Below are 23,118 nucleotides of genomic sequence, written 5' to 3'. Positions count from 1 at the left end.
TGCCAGAGTTATAGTTTTATCTAGGTTTATTTATAGATTTATCTTGACAAATCTATAACTCATCCATACATGATCCAATAAGCATGAAATTTTTACTAGTCCTCAAGCATATAATGATTATCCCACCTTAAAATTTTCACCATAATTGGATGACAAAAACTATAGCTATGAATTAATTACAGAAAAGTATATATCTAAAGCTAAAATTAAAACTTTGAACTAAAGTGTACCATAACATTTGTTCATTGCATAGATCTAGGAGTCTAATAAAATTGAATTTTGCATTTTATATTTTTATATAGTTTATTATAATTTTTCAAAGATTCAACCATTCAACCAAACTAAACATAAAAGAACAATCAACGAGGTGATGCGTCCGGTTTTAAAGAAATGACGGAGCAGTTATGCCTTGCTTTATAGTTGAGGAAGGAGAAACAGACTTTTGCGATAGTTGAGAGCAATAAAGAGGATTTTTTCCAATTAATAATGATCCAGCGAAGAGATAGGCCCTGTCGACATCCAGGTCGCTGGCATGACAAGTAGTCATGGACTCATGGGCCTGCTAGCTAGCAGAAGACCGAGAGAGACTGCAGCAGGCCGCCGGTGCATGCTGCTGCAAGGTGCAAGCTACAGATCCTCGCACACCACCGGTGACTGCTGCGATGGACGGATGGTGGAAGGAGCTGTTCGTCGCGGACAAAAGCCACGTCACCATTGACTAGAGGGCCCAAATGATCCTAGTCCGTATCTTTTCATTGTTTTATGAGACTGGCCTCCTTGTCTGTATATATCCATCTCCTATTCTCCTTCAATACACCACTTTAATTTAGCTAACAGAGGACACACAACTCTTCATCATTCTGACCAGAGGTCCAAGGCGGAGTAACCGTTAACGATGGCTTCCGCCAAGCTCGCAGAGGCCGTCGAGCCTAGGAAGAAGAGCAACGTCAAGTATGCCTCCTTCTGCGCCATCCTCGCCTCCACGGCCTCCATCATCCTCGGCTATGGTATGGTAACCAAGTTAAACGATCAAGTTCTTGTCGAGAGATCTTTCATTTTTGTGAGTTTGTAGGTGATGCTTAATTATTGTATACTCTTCTAATTCTGCAGACATTGGGGTGATGAGCGGAGCGGGGATCTACATCAAGAAGGACCTCAAGATCACGGACGTGCAGCTGGAGATACTGATGGGCATTCTGAACGTCTACTCGCTCATCGGGTCCTTCGCCGCCGGCCGGACGTCGGACTGGATCGGCCGCCGCTCCACCGTGGTCTTCGCCGCCGCCATCTTCTTCGTGGGCGCGCTGCTCATGGGCTTCGCCGTCAACTACGCCATGCTCATGGCGGGACGGTTCGTGGCCGGCGTCGGGGTGGGCTACGCGATCATGATCGCGCCCGTGTTCACCGCCGAGATCGCGCCGGCGGCCGCCCGCGGTTTCCTCACGTCGTTCCCCGAGGTGTTCATCAACATCGGCATCCTGCTCGGCTACGTGTCCAACTACGCGTTCGCGCGCCTTCCCCTCCACCTCGGCTGGCGCGTCATGCTCGGCATCGGCGCCGTGCCGTCCGCCCTGCTGTCCCTCATGGTGTTCGGCATGCCCGAGTCGCCCCGGTGGCTCGTCATGAAGGGCCGCCTCGCGGACGCCAGGGCCGTCCTGGAGAAGACCTGCGACACGCCGGAGGAGGCGGCGGAGCGCCTCGCCGACATCAAGGCGGCGGCGGGCATCCCCAAGGACCTCGACGGGGACGTGGTCACCGTGCCCAAGGAACGAGGCGGCGAGTCGCAGGTCTGGAAGGAGCTCATCCTGTCCCCAACCCCGGCCGTCCGACGCATACTGCTCTCGGCCGTCGGCCTCCACTTCTTCCAGCAGGCTTCCGGCATCGACTCCGTCGTCCTGTACAGCCCCCGCGTGTTCAGGAGCGCGGGAATCACCGACGACAACAAGCTCCTGGGCACCACCTGCGCCGTGGGCGTCACCAAGACGCTCTTCATCCTGGTGGCCACGTTCCTCCTCGACCGCGCCGGCCGGCGGCCGCTACTGCTGACGAGCACGGGCGGGATGATCGTCTCGCTCGTCGGCCTCGGGACGGGCCTCACCGTCGTGGGGCAGCACCCGGGCGCCAAGATCCCGTGGGCCGTGGCCCTGTGCATCCTGTCCATCCTCGCCTACGTGTCCTTCTTCTCCATCGGGCTCGGGCCCATGGCGTCGGTGTACACCTCGGAGATCTTCCCGCTGCGGGTGCGCGCGCTGGGCTTCGCCGTCGGCGCGGCGAGCAACCGCGTCACCAGCGGCGTGATCTCCATGACGTTCCTGTCCCTGTCCAAGGCCATCACCATCGGCGGCAGCTTCTTCCTGTACGCCGGCATCGCCGGGCTCGCGTGGGTGTTCTTCTTCAACTACCTCCCGGAGACTCGCGGCCGGACGCTGGAGGAGATGGGCAGGCTGTTCGGCATGGAAGATAGTGACATGGCTGAAGAAGAGAGCGCCGCTGCCAAGCATAAGGTAGTGGAAATGCACACGAACTAGACGTGAATCAACACCTGCCACGCGAATCAAGCATGGCCGATTGGCCGTGGATTAAGTAGCGTGGCAAGATTCGCCTACCGTACCAGATGTGGTGCTGCATATATCTCAAAAAAACGAAAAAGGAAAAAAAAAGATGTGGTGCTTCAGGATAGTGACGGGCTGACGGCGAGGTTTTTTTTTTTTTTTTTTGAAACTGCTGATGGCGAGGTCGAATCCAAAGACTCTGGCTCGCGGTGACGTCAATTTTCTTCTGCCTTTTGTTTATCCCGTTCGTCGTATACTTGTGTGTGAGCTTTAGACGGTGTGAATAATTATTGGTGTCAGAGTCGCGTGTCCATTTGCGAGATGCAGAGCCGTTTTTGTTGTTCTACAAAATATGTGAACATAGGGGTGGTAAAGGACTCATGATTTTGAACTAAAAAAAATTTAAGAGCGAACTCTAAAAAAACCGGGTTCTAATCTTATTCAATTTTGAACTAAATAATTTAAAGACTTTGTTGGACTGTGAAGAGCCCACTAGGGCCATGGTGCCCATTACCACTCCTATGTGAACATGAGCCGAACCCAAAATGTAATCAGGATGAGCAACTGAAAATCCAATTTATATAATTCCTTTCGAGATTTCCTAATTTACCTAGAAAATCCTGGATTTTTTTCCAGATTTTGCCAGGAAGGAAGAGATTTCCTAATTTACCTAGAAAATCCTGGATTTTTTTCCAGATTTTGCCAGGAAGGAAATTACATGTTCTCGTCCGGTGATCACGTGGTGTCGACTGGTTAAAATTTTACCAGCATTATCATTCATCATTACATGGAACTTCTGTGATGGCTGGATCCAAGATGGCCCCTTACATAAAATCACGTGGAAATGAACAAATCAAAGAAGAGAATTTTTACAATAATTGGAAAAAATGAGAGCCGTCCATAATAGTGCAATGGTCAAGGTAGAAAGTACCTAGACTAAAGTATCTGGTGGTACAAAAATATGAAACAAAGTACCAAAAAAGTGGAACCAAATACTAATTTAATTTAATTTTTCATAGATCAAACTGCCAGAAAAAATTTCAAAGAAAAAATATCTTCTAGTACTTTACAATTACTAGTGGTTAGGGCACGTGTTTGAAACTAATTTCTATATCAACTCTACAAGAACGTAATGGACACCATGGTGTAGTTCAACCAAAGAATATATGTATATCACGTGTTAGTGAGAACATAATTAACAGATCAATAGAAATAAACAAAATAAAACTAACTGTAACAATAGTTGCGCGAACATCATATTGGATCCACCATAAGAACTTGTCTTAATCCATTATTGATAGGAAAAAGTTCAATTTACTCCCCTCAACTATAGCCAAATCTGGATAACCCCTTAAACTATAACTTGGTTCAATTTACTCCTAAACTATGTCATTTAGTTTATTTTACCCCATAACACAATTTATATTTTTTATTTCTCCATACACAAGTCGAATTTTAATTTCAAATTTTGTAGGGTATTAGTGAACATAACAAAGCATATTTAGAAAAAGTTTTATAATTTTTCCCCATTAGTTTTCATACAAATTTGAACTCCAATAATTAATTTATTATTAAATATCCTAACCTATCAAAATAATGATAAAAAATATGATTTATTTTTCTAATATGTGTTATGGTGTGTACTATTATGTTGTAAATTTTCAACTTAAAACTCCACCTATGCATGGAGAAATGAAAAAGACAAATTACATTAGGGGGTAATTTGAACTAAATGGTATAGTTTGGGGGTAAAATGAACCAAACTAACAATAGTTTAGGGGGTTATCCAGACTTTGGCTATAGTTGAGGGGAGTAATTTAGACTTTTTCCTTATTGATACAAGAATTTAAAACATTGCCTAATTGGTGCAACACCACCATGCAAGACATGACAATATGTGGGAGAGATCCATCCATACTTCTCCCTCAACTTCTATGTACACCAATAGGCCATGACTTAACCTTTAGGTTAGGCCACTTGAACCCTGCAATCTTTATAACCTATGTAACTCATAATTACATATTTCGAGAAATGGTTTATGCATGTTTGTTACCGGGTGCAACAAGATCCAGTTGGTAAGGATAAACTACCCTTTCATATTTGTATGATTTTCCCAAATTGGTGATGGGACGCTTTTGGGATGCTTCTAATAACCACCAACGAATGGCTTGTTATATCAATCTATCTCTGCAGCCCATGAACCTGTCAAAAATAGCGAGGGTCACTTTATAAGAATAAGACCCTGAATGACTGATAGTATAGGGAATTGGTAGTATAGGGAATATATAACTATAATACTTACAGCATATATTATTAGTTCATCACGATGCACTAATCCCAATGAATTAATAACACGTTTCTTGGCATTTATGACTGCTAAGTACCAGTGACTTTGTTCAATGTTTACAGGGATACCTAGTGCAAACAGATATATGTTGTAAGGTTCAATATCTTTTTCTGGTAGCGCTAACTGAACAATTTAGTATAGACTCAAATATTAGAACTTGTTCTAATTTTCATTATGTCCACCTAGAAGGAGTTTCAGTTTGCCTAAAACGGGATTGAATCCTCCAACATTTGGATCATTCAATATTAAGGTTCAGGTTCATAGAATGCAGCTTGTAATGATGGGGACTCCTGCGACTGATTGCAACACATGCAAGAAAATACCACCACCATGGGGCAATAACAAATCTGTTTCACAAAATTACAGCAAGCAAGGGAGCAGCACTGGTTACAGAAGGTCCTCCCTCGAAGAAACTGAAAATAATTATGTCACTTAACACTTGAATACTTCGAAGAAAACTACTTATACAAAATCAATTAAACATATTCATTCAGGAAATATACTTTAGAGCAAAGCAGAAAAAGATAATGCTTTGATTTAATCTGCAAGAATTCAGACTGAAAGAATAAAGCAAACATTACCTGGTGTTGAGGGAGATATAGACACTCATCGTAGCACACATCAGCCTGTAAAAAAAATGTAGAACACACCAATTGCCTAGAAATTCAGAGAAGCCAAAATTAAAATTATTTAGTAGCAGTTACAGCATTACCTTTGGTGATATTCATATAATCGATGGTAATATGTGGATAATATACAACAAACATGACAAGCAAGAAGATTACAACATGACAACATGTAGAATATGATTGGTTGGACATTATGAGTGAGACCATTTACAGAGCTAAAGATGTTATGCACCAGTAATTTAAAACCAACCTGTCGACATCAAGTTCATGAACTCTTCAAAAAAAATGACATCAAGTTCATGAGAATGAACATGAAATATTTGAATAAAAGCATTGATTTGGACCATGTAAAGCAAAAGCCTCAAATGCATTAGATATATTTCTAGTATGAACTATATGTAACATCTTACTACACAAAGATACCAACACAAATAGTATACATTACAAGTGTTTGCCATTCAGAATTCTTGTATTCTTCTGCAAATTAACAACCCGAATTCCTGGTATTTCTAGCCAAATAAAGAGTGCCAACCAAAATAAGACTGAAGATGTAACCATGAAGAACTGAAAGCAGTTATCACCTTTCTCATGGCCACACGGCATGCTGCTGGTTTTAGAAAATAAAATGTGATTTATAATATTTATGCAAACAGATATTTACCTTTCATAATACATTCCATGGACTGCAAGAGCTGACTATCTAGAAAAAAATATCGGAGAGTCTATGGCGACATAGTGTCTATGAAATTTTCTCGCATGCTAGATCAAGAGAGCATTCGGAAGGGGAATCTAAAAAAAAGAGCGAGGGGCAACACCATTAGGTAAACTGCCCTTTTGGAAACTAGCCGTTACAACTCGGGCAGATTAACCGACGTATCATCGGTTTAACCGGTGAGTGTAGTTGTCCACTGATCAACTGAAAAACCAAGTTTCTGGACAACTGCACCGACGTTAACTCAAATCCATCGTCGGTTTAACCGGTGAGTATAACTTCTGAAATCCCTGAGAAAACCAACTCACTGGACAATTGCACCGACGCTAATTTCAAACATCATCGGTTTAACCGGTGTATAGAACTTGAAACACCCCGAAAAAACCAACTCTGGACTAATGCACCGACGTTCATTTCAAACATCGTCGGTTTAACCAACTCTGGACTAATGCACCGACGTTCATTTCAAACATCGTCGGTTTAACCGGTGTATAGAACCTGTCCAGACTCTGATAACTGCATTTAACCGACGTATAGAAAAGTTGAGTCGTCGGTTAAACCGGTGTATAGACTTTTTCTGATTTTGCCTTTTCTGATTTGAGTCTTGAATGAAATCCAAATATTCTTGAGATATAAGTTGAAAACCACTTATTTGAACTTCTAGGAACCTGAGTGACCATAGTGTACATCCATTTTTGATTGATCATGTCCATGCTCAAGTTACTTGACCTTAACCCCTCTTAATAGTGCGATCACTACAAAACTATAAAACCTATACTAACCTAAGTGTCCTTCTCAATCTTACAACACTTAGGACTAGAAAGATCCCAAGTCTTGATATATATTTGAGTTGAATACCGAGATCACCTTTTTGAATAATGAAATTTAGGGGCCTCTTTTGACATATGACCAAATGAGCGATAATGATTCATTAAGCTGCACAAACTCATTAGTCACAATAATGGTTGTCATTAATCACCGAAACATACCTAGAGAGCCTAGATGCTTACAATCTCCCCCTTTTTGGTGATTGATGACAACATAAACAACACAATAACGAGAGAGCGAGAAAAATAAACAGGATAAACACAAGCAAACTCGAAAAAGAACCAAAGAGCTCAACGGCTCAAACGAAATCCATAGATATGTCTCAAACCACAGCATACTCAAGAGTCAAATGTACATATCCATGAACTAACATCAAATGATATGATAAAACATCAAAGTCCTGCAACTACGAGCTCTCTCTAACTCTACCCTCCCCCTGACTCCAACTCCCCCTAACTCTCTCCCCCTTTGGCATCAAAGCACCAAAAAGGCGAGCTACTGATCCTGCTGTCGTGGCACGGCGAGGAAGCAGTCCGGGTCGTTGTCGTCGTCGTCGAACGGAGAGCCCTCGGTGACAGACGGGAGCTGCTGGTCTGAACTGACTGGGGGTGTAGCTGTCGTAGAGGCTCTCGTACTGGCGCTGCCTGGAAGAGGGTCCGTAGAAGTGGTAACCAGCCCAGCAAAAGAAGTGTCAACATCTGAAGTAGTGAGTGCTGAAGCTGCCGGCTGTGTCGACTGCTGAAGTAGAGACTCCTCTCCTCCTCCCCCTGAAGGTAGTGTTTGTGATACGAAGGGGAGGGCGACTGACTGAACTGCCGACGGTGAGTCCTGGAAGAGTGTAGTCGCTGGCAGTGGTGAGAAGAGCGGACGACCAACAGACCCAAGGAGTGCGGATATCGAGAACGTGGTCTCTGGTGTCGCCGAAGTAGCTGGAGCTGCAGAAGGGGCTGGAGCTGCGGTACTCCAACACCCTGAAGGTCTGGCTGCTGCGGGGCGAGTCCGGTGTGAGTGTACAGCTGTGTGATCATTCCGAACATCGCCATCATGCCCTGCTGCATCTGCTGGAACTGAGCGTCTGTCCTTTGTGATACTCGATCAATGAGCCCGACAAAATGCTCCTCAGCTGCAGCACGCTCTCGGGCAGCCTCTCTCTGAATGGCTGCTAGCTGAGCCTCATGGGCTCTCCTGGCCTCCTCCTGTGCTATCCGATCCTCTCGCTGCTGAGTGACAAGCTGCTGAAGAAGAGAGGTGAGCTCGGACGGCTGAGTCACCTGGGACTCTGTGACTGTAGCAGCTGCGGGTGACGAGTGAGCTGGCTCTCTGGACCCTCCTGCCTCGTGGTCGTGACTGGCGGGTGCTGCAGGAAAGTACTCGGCATCCTCGGAGGAGTCTGACTCAAGCTCAGACCAGTGAATCTCATCATCTCCTCCGGGAAGCTGTGCCTCAGCTGCCAGAAGTGTCTCGTCCTCCTGTTCTACTCGGGCTTGCGCCTCAGGTGATAGCTGTGCCATAGCAGCTCTCTCGGCTTGTCTGCCCCTCCTCCGGTCTTGGGGAGCTGTCGAACGGTAAACTGGGAACCGGGGAGCCTCATCCTGACGGTAGACACTGCTGACAGGTGACTCTGCTGGTACAATCATAGAACAAATATAGCTGATCCAGTGTGCATAAGGGAACTGCCTCACGACCCCCATCCCGTCAGTGATCACATCCTCGATCTCAGCTATAATAAAGTCAACTATATCAAATGGCTCGTGAGTGAGGATGTGAAGTAGTAGCAGCTGCTGCAAGCCAGTGAACCCCTCTGGGTAGCCACTCCTCGGTAACAGAGTCCTCCGGAGTGCCATGTGAATAGCGTACGCCTCTGGGGTCAGCAAGCTAGGGACTCTGGCGTACGAGGCTGGAAACGGCTGGCGGAAACACTGAGAGATCGCCTCGTGAGAAGGTGCAATCCCGCCAATCATTGCTCTGCGCGGTGGATCTGCGTCTCCATATACCATCTTGTGCAGGGAGACATCGACCAAGTCAACTCCGAGAATCCCTGCAATGGTCGCCCTGGACAAACCAAAAACCTGGCCTCCAAACACGAAGTGTACGGCTCTGCGCTCGGGAGCGATCCCGGCTGTCGCATAGAACACTCTGACCCAGTCCTCGATATATCTGTTCTGCTCCATCTGAAGCAGCCTGGGCAGGCCTCTAAAGTGTGCAAAGTGCTCTCTAATATCTGCTCCCCCTGCAGCTGTCCTCAGTGAGACCCAGTCGAGCACCCTGTGTGGGAAGATCATGTGCCCTCGCCTCTGGTAGGTCTCGTAGAAGCTGGCCTGAAGAAGTGTCCAGAATCTACGGTCGACCCTGCTGTCACGGGTCACGGGGAACCAGTCCTCCTCTACTACACTCCACCTGAGCCTCTTGACCTTCGCCGCATTGGCCTTGGTCAAGTTCTGGAGCAGTACACCTGGCTCCAGACGCACAACAGTGTCCATACGGAACACTGCGCGCTCGGCCTCTAGGGCCTCGGCTCTGCGAGCTGCTACTGCTGCAGCTGTGGACCTGCGAGGCTCCTATGGCTGGTGACCTCCTCGCGTCCTCGGTCTAGTGCGACTCTCGGTCGCTGGCGAAGACTCTCCTGCTGGGGACGTCTGCCGAGTGCGGTCAGAACGTCGTAGAGTCGGTGACCCCTGAGTGCTCTGCCCCTGAGACTGCTCTGACTGTGCTACCTCTGAATCTGCTTCTGCTGCTGCCTCAGTCGTAGCTCTGGTGGCCCTGGCACCTCGGACTCTGCCCATACCTCGACCTCTGCCTCTGCCCCTGACTGGCTGCTCCCTGATCGCGAACGGATGAGCACGTCCCATAGCCTACTCTTCGGCGGCCTTGGCCACCATCTCGGCTCTCTCTCTCTCTCTGCACGAGTCCGCTTGCGGACGGGCTTCTCGACCACGACTTCCTTTCCCTTTCTCTTCTCGCGCCCCATCTCAGTCAAGCAATCTGTCGAACACCTTGCGAACTCTGTGCGGCTGTGGCTGCGGCTGCGGCGTGTAGGGGCTGCTGTGTGAGCGGTGCGTGGTGCAGTAGCGGCAGCTCAGAGCGCGTGGCGGCGGCGAGGAGTGGCAAGCGGCGGCGGTGAGCAGCAAACGCAGGCGGTGGCGCACGCGGGTGGCGAGGGATGCGTGCGGGTGGTGGTGGCGCAGGCTGAGCGTGGCGGCAGCCTGGGCCGGCGGCGTAGATGGCGCGCAGCGCGTGGAACGTGTGGCGGCGGCTGCGTGGATCGACGATGGCGGCATGCAGGCGAGCATGGGTGCGGAGCGGCGGCGGCGTGAAGAGAGAAGAGAAACAGAGGCCACGGCGCGAGCAAGAAACATATATGGCAGGTGGGCCCGCGATTTTCCTTAACGCCGGTTAAACCGATGCTTAGGTTTAGAACACCGGTTGATTGCATCGGTTCAGTTTACCCGAGACTCCAACAGAAATTCATCTGAACGCCGGTTGATCCGACGATATGCATTTTGAACTCGCCGGTTGAATGCTGCTAACACCGGTTGATTGCTGGGTCAGATCTGAGTTATGTTCCCCGGTTGATCCGATGCTGTTACTTTTGTATACACCGGTTGAACGCCTGGTTTGACTGAGCTGAGACAGAAACTTAGTAACGCCGGTTAAACCGATGGGGTAAATCCTTTAAGCGTCGGTTTAACCGGTGAACCCGAAAAACCTTCACTCAGCTCACTCTTCTATGCTAAGTCCAATAAACTTATAAAATTCAACTAAACTCAAGTTAATGGACTTGCATAGACGACTTTACCCCTCAAAATAAATAGGATAGCACACTAGCTTAATAGTTTTTATTTTCAACACAAGGAAAAGCCGCAAAGCGAGACAAAGCGCCAAATAAAATGTATGAGCCTTGTCATAGGAATATTGAAGATAGAAAACTTCAAACTCATCATGACATGACTCACTAGGCAATAACGCACCTAACACTTTGCTCTTTTCACTTTTCATGAATTAAGATCTTGTATATGAAACAAGTCTTATTTTTATCAAGTGATCTCCTTTGTGACCCTTACGCATGCAATGATGGTGCAAGCTACAACCACATGCGAAAGAAGAGTAAACATGAAGTGCACATCTATATGACAAGAAATGCATAACAAGAATTTTAGTTCTACTTGTCAAGTTTGAACTCACGGGAAACTTCTTCATGATGAGCCTTTCTTCAAGGCTAGAGGAAAACAAGTAGACCACCACCTCTAGCTAAACCCTTGCTCATCACTATCTTACCATGGTTAGATAAGTGTCCTATATGTATGCATTTTTCTATATGACATGGCAACTTACATGACATTTGCCGCATCTAATACATTAAGCTCATTCCTTAGCCTAACAAATGTACTCTCGTCTAATGGTTTTGTGAAAATATCCGCCAATTGCTCCTCGAATCTCACACCTTGAAGAGATATGTCTCCTTTAGCTTCGTGATCACGCAAGAAGTGATGGCGAATATCAATGTGCTTTGTGCGAGAGTGTTGAACCGGATTTTTGACAATTTTACGGCACTTTCATTGTCACAAAGGAGTGGTATCCTATCTAGTTTCACACCAAAGTCCAAAAGGGTTTGCTTCATATATAGGATTTGGGCACAACATGCACCGGCCGCTATATATTGCGCTTCCGCGGTGGACAAAGCTACGAAATTTTGCTTCTTACTCGACCAAGAAACTAGAGAACGCCCAAGTAAGTGGCAACCCCCGGAGGTACTCTTGCGATCCACACGGCTTCCAGCAAAATCCGAATCCGAGTATCCCAAGAGATCTAAGCTAGTGCCTTTGGGGTACCACAAGCCTATGCTTGAGATACCGAAGGATCCTATTCACAGCCGAGAGGTGTGATTTCTTTGGGTTTGCTTGAAAGCGGGCACACAAGCACACACTAAACATTATATCGGGCCTAGATGCGGTAAGGTAAAGCAAAGACCCTATCATAGAACGATAGAGGGATTGATCAACCGGTTTACCGTCCACATCCAAGTCGAGATGCCCATTTGTTGCCATGGGTGTCTTGATCGGCTTGCATTCATCCATCTTGAACTTCTTCAAGATATCTTTAGTATACTTTTCTTGATGGATGAATGTCCCTTCCTTCAATTGTTTGACTTAAAAACCAAGGAAGAAGGTCAATTCTCCGATCATGGACATCTCGAATTCCCTAGACATCATGGTAGCAAACTCATGGCTTAGTGAATCATTAGTTGAGCCAAAGATAATATCGTCAACATAAATTTGACAAATGAAAAGATCCCCGTTGACGTCTTTTGTGAACAATGTGGTGTTCACCCTCCCGATCTTGAAGCCTTGCATGATTAGGAAGTCACGAAGCCTCTCATACCAAGCCCTTGGAGCTTGTTTGAGCCCATAGAGTGCCTTGTGCAACCTATAAACATGGTTAGAATTCCTCGGATCTTCAAACCCGGGAGGTTGCTCAACATAAAGAAGTTCGTTAATAACGCCATTTAAGAAATCACTTTTCACATCCATTTGATATAACTTGATATTATGATGTGAAGAGTAAGCAAGAAGGATGCGGATAGCTTCAAGTCTTGCGACCGGAGCAAAAGTTTCACCAAAATCCAAACCTTCGACTTGAGAGAACCCTTTTGCCACAAGTCTTGCTTTGTTGCGTATCACCACCCCATGTTCATCTTGCTTGTTTCGGAAGACCCAATTAGTGCCGATGATGTTCTTGTCTTTCGGATGATCTTCGAGGACCCAAACTTCATTGCGGGTGAAGTTGTTCAATTCTTCTTGCATGGTCATCACCCAATCCGAGTCCTCAAGAGCTTCCTCTATGCTAGTGGGTTCAATACAAGAAACAAACGAGTAATGTTCGCAAAATGAAGCATGCTTAGAGTGAGTTCTTACTCCCTTGGAAGGACTACCAATGATTTGACCAATTGGATGATCCTTGGAGATGCGACCATGCTTCACTAGCGGTACATGCGTGGATGCTTGTTGGGGTGGATAATGAGTGACTTGTGCTTGTGGTGGAACATTTTGCTCTACTTGTTCTTGGACTTGGGGTGTTGGCGTTGGCACATTTTCTTGAGATTGTAGATCATCTTTTTCTTGATCTTCATCCACTTGGGGTGCCATGGAAGTGCTTGGTGTAGACGAGGAAGGTCCTCCCCCTTGATCATTGCCTTCATGCACCTCTTCCGGCTTGATATCCCGAATGGACATCTTCTTTAAAGATTCATCAATCTCCTAATCACCTACATTTTCATAGCCAACAACCTCCTCTTGGGAGCCATTAGATTCATCAAACTCCACATCACATGTTTCTTCAACTAACCCGGAGGTTTGATTGAATACTCTATATGCTTTGGAGTTTGATGCATAACCAATAAAAAAACCTTCATCACATCTACTCTCAAACTTACCGAGCCTTTTCTTTTTATAAATGAAGCATTTACAACCAAAGACTCGAAAGTATGATATATTTGGTTTCTTCCCGGTGATGAGCTCATATGGAGTTTTCTTGAGGAGTCAGTGGGGATACACTTGGTTGGAAGCATGACATGCCGTATTGATTGCTTCCGCCCAAAACTTCTCGAACGTGCCATAATCATCCAACATTGCTCTTGCTAGAGTGATGAGTGTCTTGTTCTTTCTTTCCACCACTCCATTTTGTTGAGGCGTGTAGGTGGCGGAGAACTCATACTTGATGCCCTCTTCATCGCACCATTCTTCAATCTTCATATTTTTGAACTCGGTGCCGTTGTCACTCCGGATCTTCACAATTGGATAGTTATACTCCCTTTGAGCTCTTCTTGCAAATGTCTTGAAGACTTCCGGAGTTTCACCCTTATCGCCTAGAAACATGACCCAAGTATAACGTGAAAAATCATCAACGATTACTAGGCAATATAGGTTACCACCAATGCTCTTGTATGTAGTTGGACCAAAGAGATCCATGTGTAGTAGCTCGAGCGGCTTGGAGGTAGACAACATCGTTTTGATGGGATGATGTGTTGCAACTTGCTTCCCGGCTTGACATGCTTTACATAATTTGTTCTTGTCAAATGTGACGTCCTTCAAACCGGTGATCATCCCTCTCTTGTGGTCTTTCTTGAGGTTGTTCATCCCAATATGAGCAATTCTTCTATGCCAAAACCACCCAAGAAACGACTTGGTGAAGAGGCATGTCATGGTGCTTGTTTGCTTTGAAGAGAAATCCACCAAGTAAATATTGCCATGCCTAAACCCCATGAATACCAATGACTTGTCTTCTTCAAGAGTTACTACAACAACATTCTTGTCAAAGGTACATGTTAGTCCAAGATCACACAATTGAGCAATCGAAATAAGATTAAAAATAAGTGCTTCTACAAACAAAACATTAGAAATAGATAAATCTTTTGAAATAGCTATTCTACCCAAACCTAAGACTTTTCCCCTTGAGTTATCACCATAGGTGATATGTTCATGATCGCCGGGGTCTTCAAGAGAGGTGAACTTGCTATCATTGCTGGTCATGTGTTGAGAGCAACCGCTATCAAGTACCCAATGTTTTCCACCGGCTTTATAGTTCACCTACACACATGAGAATTCACTTTTGAGTTTTTGGAACCCAAACAAGCTTTGGGCCTTGCACATGTGTGACAAGAGTTTTTGGGACCCAAAGTTGCTTGGGGAGCTTCTTCTTTGACTCCTTAGTAATTTTGCCAATGAATTTGGCCTTCACCTTGCCCTTCACTTTACTCAAAAGAAAATGGTTATTTTGAAACATTGATGAGTAATTATTTGGTAAAGTGGGAAGAGGGCGTGATGGTAAGGTGCACTCCCTAGTGTGGTGCCTGGTGACTTGGCAATGTTGGCAATATGAACCAACTTCTTTGATGAAGCTAGTCTTGATCTCCGGAGATGGAGTAGTGCCTTGATTTGGCTCCAGAAATGAACCAAGACCTCTCTTGCCATAGTCACGTGCATTGTTGAAGAGAATTTCCTTGTGGATGTATTCTACTCTTGAGAGCTTCTCCACACTACTCTTGAGGCTTGCCACTTGATCCATCAATTCCTTTTCCCTAGAAGGAGCAAGCTCGGGCGCAATATTAGTAGCATTTGCATTAATGAGTAGGTCATCACATGAAGTAGAAGCATTGACCTTTTCAATGGTTTCATTGATAAAGTTCTCAAGACTTGGGTCAATTGCTTCATAGGCAAGTTCAAGTTTTTGATATTTGTGAGCCAACTCCCTATGCTCTTGTTTAAGCTTTTTATGGCTCTTTTCAACTTGCTTAGCAAGTATAAGTGACTCATTGTGCTTTTTGAGCAAGTCATTGTACTTTCCAAGCAAATCGGAGTGGGCAAGCTCTAACTTGGCATGAGTGCTCTCAAGAATCTTGACTTTGCCCTTTTTCCTCTTAATAATGGATGTATACTCATTAATGAGGTTAGTAAACTCATAAGGGTCAAGCTCTTCATCATTATCATTGTCACTATCCACCTCACATATCTTTGTGTTACCTTTTGCCATGAGGCACATGGGAGGCGGAGGTAGCGGTGATTCTTCATTGGTGAGGGCGATGGTGACGATGTCTTCTTCATCACTTGAATCTTCACTTGATGAGACATCGGTCACCCACTCTTGTTTTTCCACCAAGAAGCTTCTCTTGGTGTGGCCTTTCTTCTTTGGGAAGAGCTTGGTCTTCTTGTCATGGCTCTTCTTCTTCCCAAGCTTCTTGTTTTTGTTCTTCTTTTCATCCTCTTCATCATCGCTTGAGTCATGGCGATGTTTGCTCTTGTTGTCCTTCTTTCTCTTGTCCGGCTTGGGGCAATCGGGAGAGATGTGACATTTTTCTCCACAATTGTAGCATGTTTTGTGCTTGACATCCTCCCTTGGCCGGAACATTCTTCTTTTAGGGTCAAAGTTGTAACCCTTCTTGTTTATCTTGTCGCTCAAGCGTGTGAACTTTCTCATCATGAGAGCAAGTTCTCCATCTTCTTCATCATCGGATAAGCTTTCATGATGATCTTCTTCTTCATTGCTTGAGCTTGATTCTTGCTTGATCATCTTGAGCTTGCGGGGCTTGTTTGCCTTGGATTTGAGAGCAATTGATTTGCTTGTAGTTGGCTCTTCGGACATACCAAGGATACCCATTTCATGAGCGCGAATTTCGCCCACAAGCTCTCCCACTTCCATTGTATCAAGATTCTCCTTTTGAAGCATAGCATTTATGATGTTGTATTTGGGCTTTGGTAGGAGCATGGGAATCTTGCGGTTGATGGAGCCACTGTCAATTTTAGAAACTTCAAGAGCATTAATGTCCTTGACAATGACATTCAAGCGAGAATACATATCATTGTAATTTTCATGAGCTAGCATCTTAAATGAATCATATTTAGCTCTAAACAAGTGATATTTTTGTTCACGAACTTTTGTGGAGCCTTCATGAATTTCAATTAGCTCTTTCTAAATATCAATTGCTAAGTCCATGCCATTTACTCTAGCAAAGACTTCCTCACTAATGGCTTTGAAAATTGCATTTCTAGACTTACCATTCCACTTTAATTGTCCGAAGTGGGAGTTCCGGTGAACCCGGTCTTTGTTGCCAACCACACTTCGGGGGCAATCGCATCAAGGTATGCGGCCATACGAATTTTCCAATAGGCAAAGTTCTTGCCCTCAAAATGAGGTAGCGAACCTCCCATCTTGGCCATAGCTCTAGGCGGTGAAGCCTAATGATCCTTAGTCTTGATATATATTTGAGTTGAATACCGAGATCGTCTTTTTGAATAATGAAATTTAGGGGCCTCTTTTGACATATGACCAAATGAGCGATAATGATTCATTAAGCTGCACAAACTCATTAGTTACAATAATGGTTGTCATTAATCACCGAAACATACCTAGAGGGCCTAGATGCTTACACCGGACCGCAAAGGGCCTCGAGGCCCCCCTCGAGGTGGAGGCGGCCTATTCGACGACATGCTGAAGAAACCGTGCCCTTACCACAAGGGCTCGGTCAACCACACCCTCGAGCAGTGCGAAATGCTCAAGAAGTACTACAACCGCATCACGCACCGCGACGAGGACAAGAAGAAAGATGCTGGTGACAAAGGTGGAGATGACGAGTTCCCCCCGATGGAGAACGCCTTCTTCATCTTTGGAGGGCCAACGACGAACATGACCTCTCGGTAGCGCAAGCGTGAGCGCCGGGAAGTCTTCTCCGTCAGCAAGGCCACGCTGTCCTACCTCGACTGGTCGAAGGACACCATTTCCTTTGGCCGCGAGGACCACCCCGACTACGTCCCGCACCCGGGACAGTATCCGCTCGTTGTCGACCCCATCATCGGCAACACCCGCTTCTCCAAGGTGCTCATGGACGGAGGCAGTAGCCTCAACATCATGTACGCCCACACCTTGGAGCTCATGGGGATTGGATTGAACAAGCTTCGCCCCAGCAAATCGCCATTTCATGGCATTACGCCGGGAAGGCGAGTCCAACCCCTCGGCCAGATCGATCTGTCTGTCTGCTTCGGCACAGCAGGCAACTTCAGCAAGGAAGTACTCACCTTTGAGGTGGTGGGGTTTCGGGGATCCTATCATGCCATTCTTGGTCGTCCCTGCTATGCCAAGTTCATGGCCATCCACAACTACACCTACCTCAAACTGAAGATGCCGGGTCCGAAGGGTGTCATCACCGTCGGCTCTTCGTTCGAGCATGCCTACGAGTGCAATGTGGAGTGCGTTGACCACGCGGAGGCTCAAGTGGAGGACGAGGCCCTCGCAGCCACCCTCGACAAAATGTCAAGCGAGGCCTTGGACTCCACGCACTGACACGCGGGAAGCTTCGAACCCGCTGAGGGTATCAAGAAGGTGCCCCTCGACCCGAATCGCTCCGACGACAAGGCGTTGCAGGTCAGCGCCACCCTCGGCAGCAAATAGGAAGTGGTGCTCGTCGACTTTCTCCGCGCCAACGCGGACATCTTCGCATGGAGCCCCTTGGACATGCCTGGCATACCGAGGGAGGTCGCCGAGCACTCCCTTGATATCCAACCCAACTCCAAGCCGGTGAAGCAGCGCCTGCGACGCTTCGACGAGCTTAAGCGCCGGGCAATCGGCGAGGAGCTGCAGAAACTTCTGGCGGCCGAATTCATCAAGGAAGTATTCCATCCCGAGTGGCCAGCTAATCCTGTATTAGTGAAGAAAAAGAATGGAAGTTGGCGGATGTGCGTAGACTACACTAGTTTAAATAAAGTATGTCCGAAGGTTCCCTTTCCTTTACCACGCATTGATCAAATCGTAGATTCAACTACGGGATGTGAACTTTTATCCTTTCTTGATGCTTACTCCGGTTACCACCAAATTAAGATGAGAGGGTCCGACCAGCTCGCGACTTCTTTTATCACACCTTTCGGCATGTACTGCTACGTCACGATGCCCTTTGGTCTCAGAAACACCGGAGCTACATATCAGCGGTGTATGCTCCACGTTTTCTGGGACCATCTCGGGCGGAACGTAGAGGCATATGTCGATGATATCGTTGTAAAATCCAGGAAGGCGGATGACCTGGTTGCTGATCTCAGGATCGCATTCGATTGCCTAAGGGGTAAAGGGGTAAAACTCAACCCCGAGAAGTGCGTGTTCGGAGTCCCTCGAGGCATGCTCTTGGGCTTCAGTGTCTCCCAGCGGGGCATCGAACCTAACCCTGAGAAAGTCTCGGCCATCACTTGGATGGGACCGATCCGAGACCTAAAGAGGGTGCAGAGGGTCATGGGATGCCTAGCGTCCCTCAGCCGATTCATCTCGCGTCTCGGCGAGAAAGGCTTACCCCTGTATCGACTCCTGAGGAAGACCTAGCGCTTCACGTGGACCCCCGAAGCCCAAGAAGCCCTCGACAGGCTGACGGCGTCGCTCACTCACGCCCCCATTCTCACACCACCCACGGATGGCGAGCCCCTCTATCTGTACGTAGCCGCGACGACCCAAGTGGTCAGTGCGGTGGTCGTTGTCGAAAGACAAGAGGTGGGCCATGTTCTGCCTGTCCAACAGCCGGTGTACTACATTAGCAAGGTGTTGTCTGAACCTAAGACACGCTATCCACAGATTCAGAAGCTGCTCTACGCAGTGGTTTTGGCACGGCGCAAGCTACGCCACTACTTCGAGGCCCATCCCGTCACCGTGATCTCGTCTTTCCCTTTGGGAGAGATAGTCCGCAACAGGGAAGCAGAGGGTAGAATTGCCAAATGGTCTGTGGAGCTGATGGGAGAAACTCTCACCTACACCCCCTGCAAAATGCAGTCAAATCGGAGTCAGGAAGCAGGAAGGGGAAAGGAATAGCACAAATCAACAACGGGTTGAAATTGAGACTCACCACTGAAATGTACCCCGGCTCGGGGCGCATCTTGATCTCCCAGAGATCGTTTGCGTCGTCGGGGAACTCCGCCACAGCGTTCCTGGCCCTCCGAGCATCGATGCCTCGAGGGAGCAGCACCGTCGACGTCCTCGAGCCCGAGGTTGCGACCCTGGGGTTGAGGCCGAAAATCGGCAGGCTTCTCTCTGTCAGAGGAATCACCCTCTGCCAGTGGAAGTTCGCGATGATGGCAACCGCCGTCAACCCCTTCCTCGCCAGGTGCACCAACGCCTCGGTGAGGACCTCGAGCTTGGCTTGGTGCGCGGGGGGAGACACCCCCAGTCCCACTTGGCTGGTCTCTCCCGAAGCACCTTGTTGGTGAAGGCCGGGAGCTTGTTGCTGAAGTTGCGCAGGTAAAACCACCCACGCGTCCACCCGGCTCGGGCGCAGATGGAGCATCAGGCCTCCAGCGCGCGCAAACCTCTTCGGTGGCCCCCTCACGTTCTCGAAAAAGAGCTCGTCGCGGAACATGTGGATCCACAGATCCCAGTGGGCTTCGATCCCCATGTACCCCTCGCAGACGGCAACGAAGACTGCCACCTGCGAGATGGAATTGGGGCCGAAGTTGTGTAGCTCTTCTCCGTAGTGCTCGCACAAAGCCCGCATGAACCTACTGTCGGGGACGCCGAATCCCCGCTCGTGCAGACGCACTGGGCTCACGACGTAGCCTTCGGGGGGATTTGTCTCGGTCTCCTCTGGCCGCGGGGAAATCCACGCCGGCCGCTCCGAGCTGATGTTCATCGGTAGTGGCCGGTCCGGAACCGCCTCTGTGGCGGTGGATTTCCCCCACGGCAGTGGCTCTCGGATATCCGCCATTACTTCGAACTACGGGGGGATGTGGGAAGGTAAGCTATGTGGTGCCTAAGGTACGCTCTCGCTCTCTCCTTCTCCTTCCTCTCGCTCTCGGTTGTGGGCTCAGGATGCAGGGGAGGCGAAGAAGGCAAGGGAGATGAAGGCAAATGGCCAGGTGAGCCCAAACAGTCCCCCCTCTCTCACTTTTATTTCACCACGACGCGCGGATATGCCGCCATGGCCCGAATCCGCCGCATTCAATGCGGTAGATTTTGCCGTCGCTGACAGATGGGTCCCATGACTGCGGAGTCTCCCACGTGCACACTCGGCAATAACTGCGCCGCGGTAACCGACGGGCACGGCACGACTGTTGCACTGTTCCATCCATCAGCCGCCGCCCACGTCGCTTCGTCTACCCGAGGTAGTCGCCTGAAAAGGCACGCCCGCACTGCACCGCATGAACTGGGCCACGTCGCCCACGACCAGCGGAAGACCCGCGCACACGACCAAGCGACTCCGCGCCGCTTGCGAACCGTGATGGAATATTCCTTTCGGGGGCTTTTCACCCTCGAGGGAACCTTATTCCGAGGCCTTACTGATCAGGGGTTTGAAGCCTGGCCCGTCGAGGGTTCGACAGGCGCCCCAGATCGCCAGAGTCAGGGACTGCATGGATGTGCCGTACAAGCTACCCTCGAACGCGGAGTTCGAGACGTCCTACGCAGTGTTCAAGGCCAGTCGAGGGTGCCTAGCAGAGGGATCCCATTGAGGGAGAGCATCGAGCCCTCGGACCCTATTGAATGGGTCCGAGCCCCGCCTAGCGAACCTTTGCGAGCGCTTTATGTGACGTGTCCACAGACCATGAGCCGACCCTTATCGAACGGGGCACGGACGTCCACTTTAACTACCCGATAACAGCTCACCGAAGCAGCCATAGCTCGCGGCCCGGGCATGGGTAGCATGGTGCGCTTCACCCCTCCTCCCTGCGGAAGGGCGACGAGGGCCGTAACCAAAGTCGAGGGTTCCCTGAACACCTTTACGTAGGCCGGGGCTCGAGGGCTCCTCGCACACTGCGGCTCAGGCCGCACCCTCGAATAGGTCGACGACCGTTGATTGTGAAGTTCCGTGTGTCTAACCAAAACCCCTACTATTGACGCACGCCTATCTGATGGTTAAGCTGAACGCTGGGTCACTGTGCCAGCATGAAAAATGCCGAGGCCGGCTGAAAGAGTGCCGATGCCGGCTGAAAAAGATGCTGGACGGCCACCCCAGTGAAGCAACCAAGCGGGGCGACGTTTATAGCCCTTGGACAAGTGCAAACACTCCTCCAAGGCCTCGGGGGCTACACCCGCGGGTGCGCTGACGCGCCCCCACGGAGGAAACTTCACACATTCGAGGACCAAAATCTCCTGCAGGGGTGGCACCCACCCATACACTTTTGGTCGTCCTCTCCGTGAAGGGGAGGGAGGCTACATTGCTCTTTACAAACAAAGATTACAAAGGGCTACCGGCTTAAAGCCGTCGAAAAGTACAAACGCATTGCCACTTTCGCGGCAATTTTCCCTGTCTTGGGGAGGAGTGAGCGACGAAGAAGAGCACCGAGCCCCTGGCTGGCGCGACAGCTAGGCTGCTAGGGATTGCGAGGAACAGCCCCCAGACCGCACGGGTCCAGCGGGATGCTCTCCTCGCAAGCTTTCTTCTAGCATCTCCTCCACCGAAGACCATGCGGGGGGGGGGGAGGGGTCAAGCTGGAGGACAGCACCCTCCACACCATCTCTCCGAGAGCAACCTTGTCGCCAAGAGGGATGATGCGATGAACAACCACCCAATCTGGCACCAACGCCATGGTCAGGCGTCTCCACCCCCCTTCAGGCTAAGGGACATCGCGGAAGCAGGACCCCACGGGCCCAGTGCTCTTCTGCGGATCCCATTGAAGCAAAGGGATGGTGCGCACGCCCTCTCCGGCTTTCCCCCTTCGTTCGCAAGCATTCTTCTAGCACCAAAGCCTAAAAAAGCCAGGCCACCCCATCTGGGGGCCGGTCGCGAAAGGCAAAGGAAAATATTACGAGACTTAGGTGATGCTAGAAATAAGAGCGGGGAAGTTGGAGAGGAAAGGGAGTCCCTCGACCCCTATTTATAGCTGCATCGGGCATCAAGTTTCAAGCCTGTCGGAGGGCGAAGGCTTGGACCGCCCAAGACGGCGCGGCCCTCCATGAGCGAAAGATACCCTTGGTCACCGTGCTGAGACACGACGCGACAAAGCAAAGCTGAGCCTTTGGACGCTGAGTGGCGCAGCATCGGCGCTGGCCGACTGCCCTCGAATGGCGCGCCGCGAGGCGACCAGGGGAAGCAGGGCCGAGACCCTGAGCACGGGACAACATGGCAAATGCACCGGCTGCAGAGCAGCAGGTGCCATCGTGGCCCTGGCCCACTCAGCACGCTGACGCGTCTTGTCCTAGGAACGAGACAAGAAGGGGCGCGCGCCTCGAAGTACTCTCTTCGCATGCGCACTACCCCGACCGATGAGTTGTCACATCCGTCGGGCTGCCACCCAGGTGCGCCCGGCGGGAGCACAGCATCGATCGATCACATCAAGGGGTAAAATCACCGAAATACCCTTTGGCCGAATCCCATGACTCGACCAAAGCCTCAGGGGCTACTGTCGGGTACCACGATTAGGGACACCCTAATCGGGGTACTAAGGTCACCCTAAAAACACAAACACATATTAGGCAACTGAGCCCACGAAGGACTACGGCCTCACTCCAATCTGAAAGAAAGAAAAGGACTCAAAGAAGCCCAACACGCGGCCCATCCGCACCCCCTTGGACTCGCGGGGTGATCTCCGTCTCACT

The 23,118-nt window shown here is 48.8% G+C and overlaps 1 protein-coding gene and 1 long non-coding RNA gene across 4 annotated transcripts; one reads left to right on the top strand and one right to left on the bottom strand.

Moving 5' to 3' along the window:
* The first annotated feature begins 629 nt into the window (after positions 1-629).
* LOC120692868 (putative polyol transporter 1) lies at positions 630-2,865 on the top strand. 2 transcript variants are annotated; one of them, XR_005682768.1, is made up of 3 exons: positions 630-1,007; positions 1,111-2,698; positions 2,736-2,865. XR_005682768.1 is itself a non-coding variant. In XM_039976267.1 (2 exons), exons 1-2 carry the CDS (start codon positions 896-898, stop codon positions 2,526-2,528), a joined length of 1,530 nt encoding a protein of 509 aa, XP_039832201.1. In that variant the 5' UTR covers positions 630-895; the 3' UTR covers positions 2,529-2,865. The 2 variants fall into 2 exon arrangements, 1 of the variants encoding a protein (XP_039832201.1); XM_039976267.1 differs by having other exon boundaries at positions 1,111-2,865.
* A 915-nt stretch (positions 2,866-3,780) lies between these two features.
* LOC120692864 lies at positions 3,781-6,346 on the bottom strand. 2 transcript variants are annotated; one of them, XR_005682763.1, is made up of 2 exons: positions 4,855-6,346; positions 3,781-4,754 (listed from the first exon to the last, which is right to left on the bottom strand). It is a non-coding gene; the product is annotated as an uncharacterized LOC120692864 (long non-coding RNA). The 2 variants fall into 2 exon arrangements; XR_005682761.1 differs by having other exon boundaries at positions 5,481-6,346.
* Positions 6,347-23,118: the final 16,772 nt, after the last annotated feature.

Source organism: Panicum virgatum, chromosome 2K (assembly GCF_016808335.1).
Source record: "Panicum virgatum strain AP13 chromosome 2K, P.virgatum_v5, whole genome shotgun sequence".
In the NCBI taxonomy this organism is placed as follows: Eukaryota; Viridiplantae; Streptophyta; class Magnoliopsida; order Poales; family Poaceae; genus Panicum; species Panicum virgatum.
This window is presented reverse-complemented; position numbering and strand designations above follow the sequence as displayed.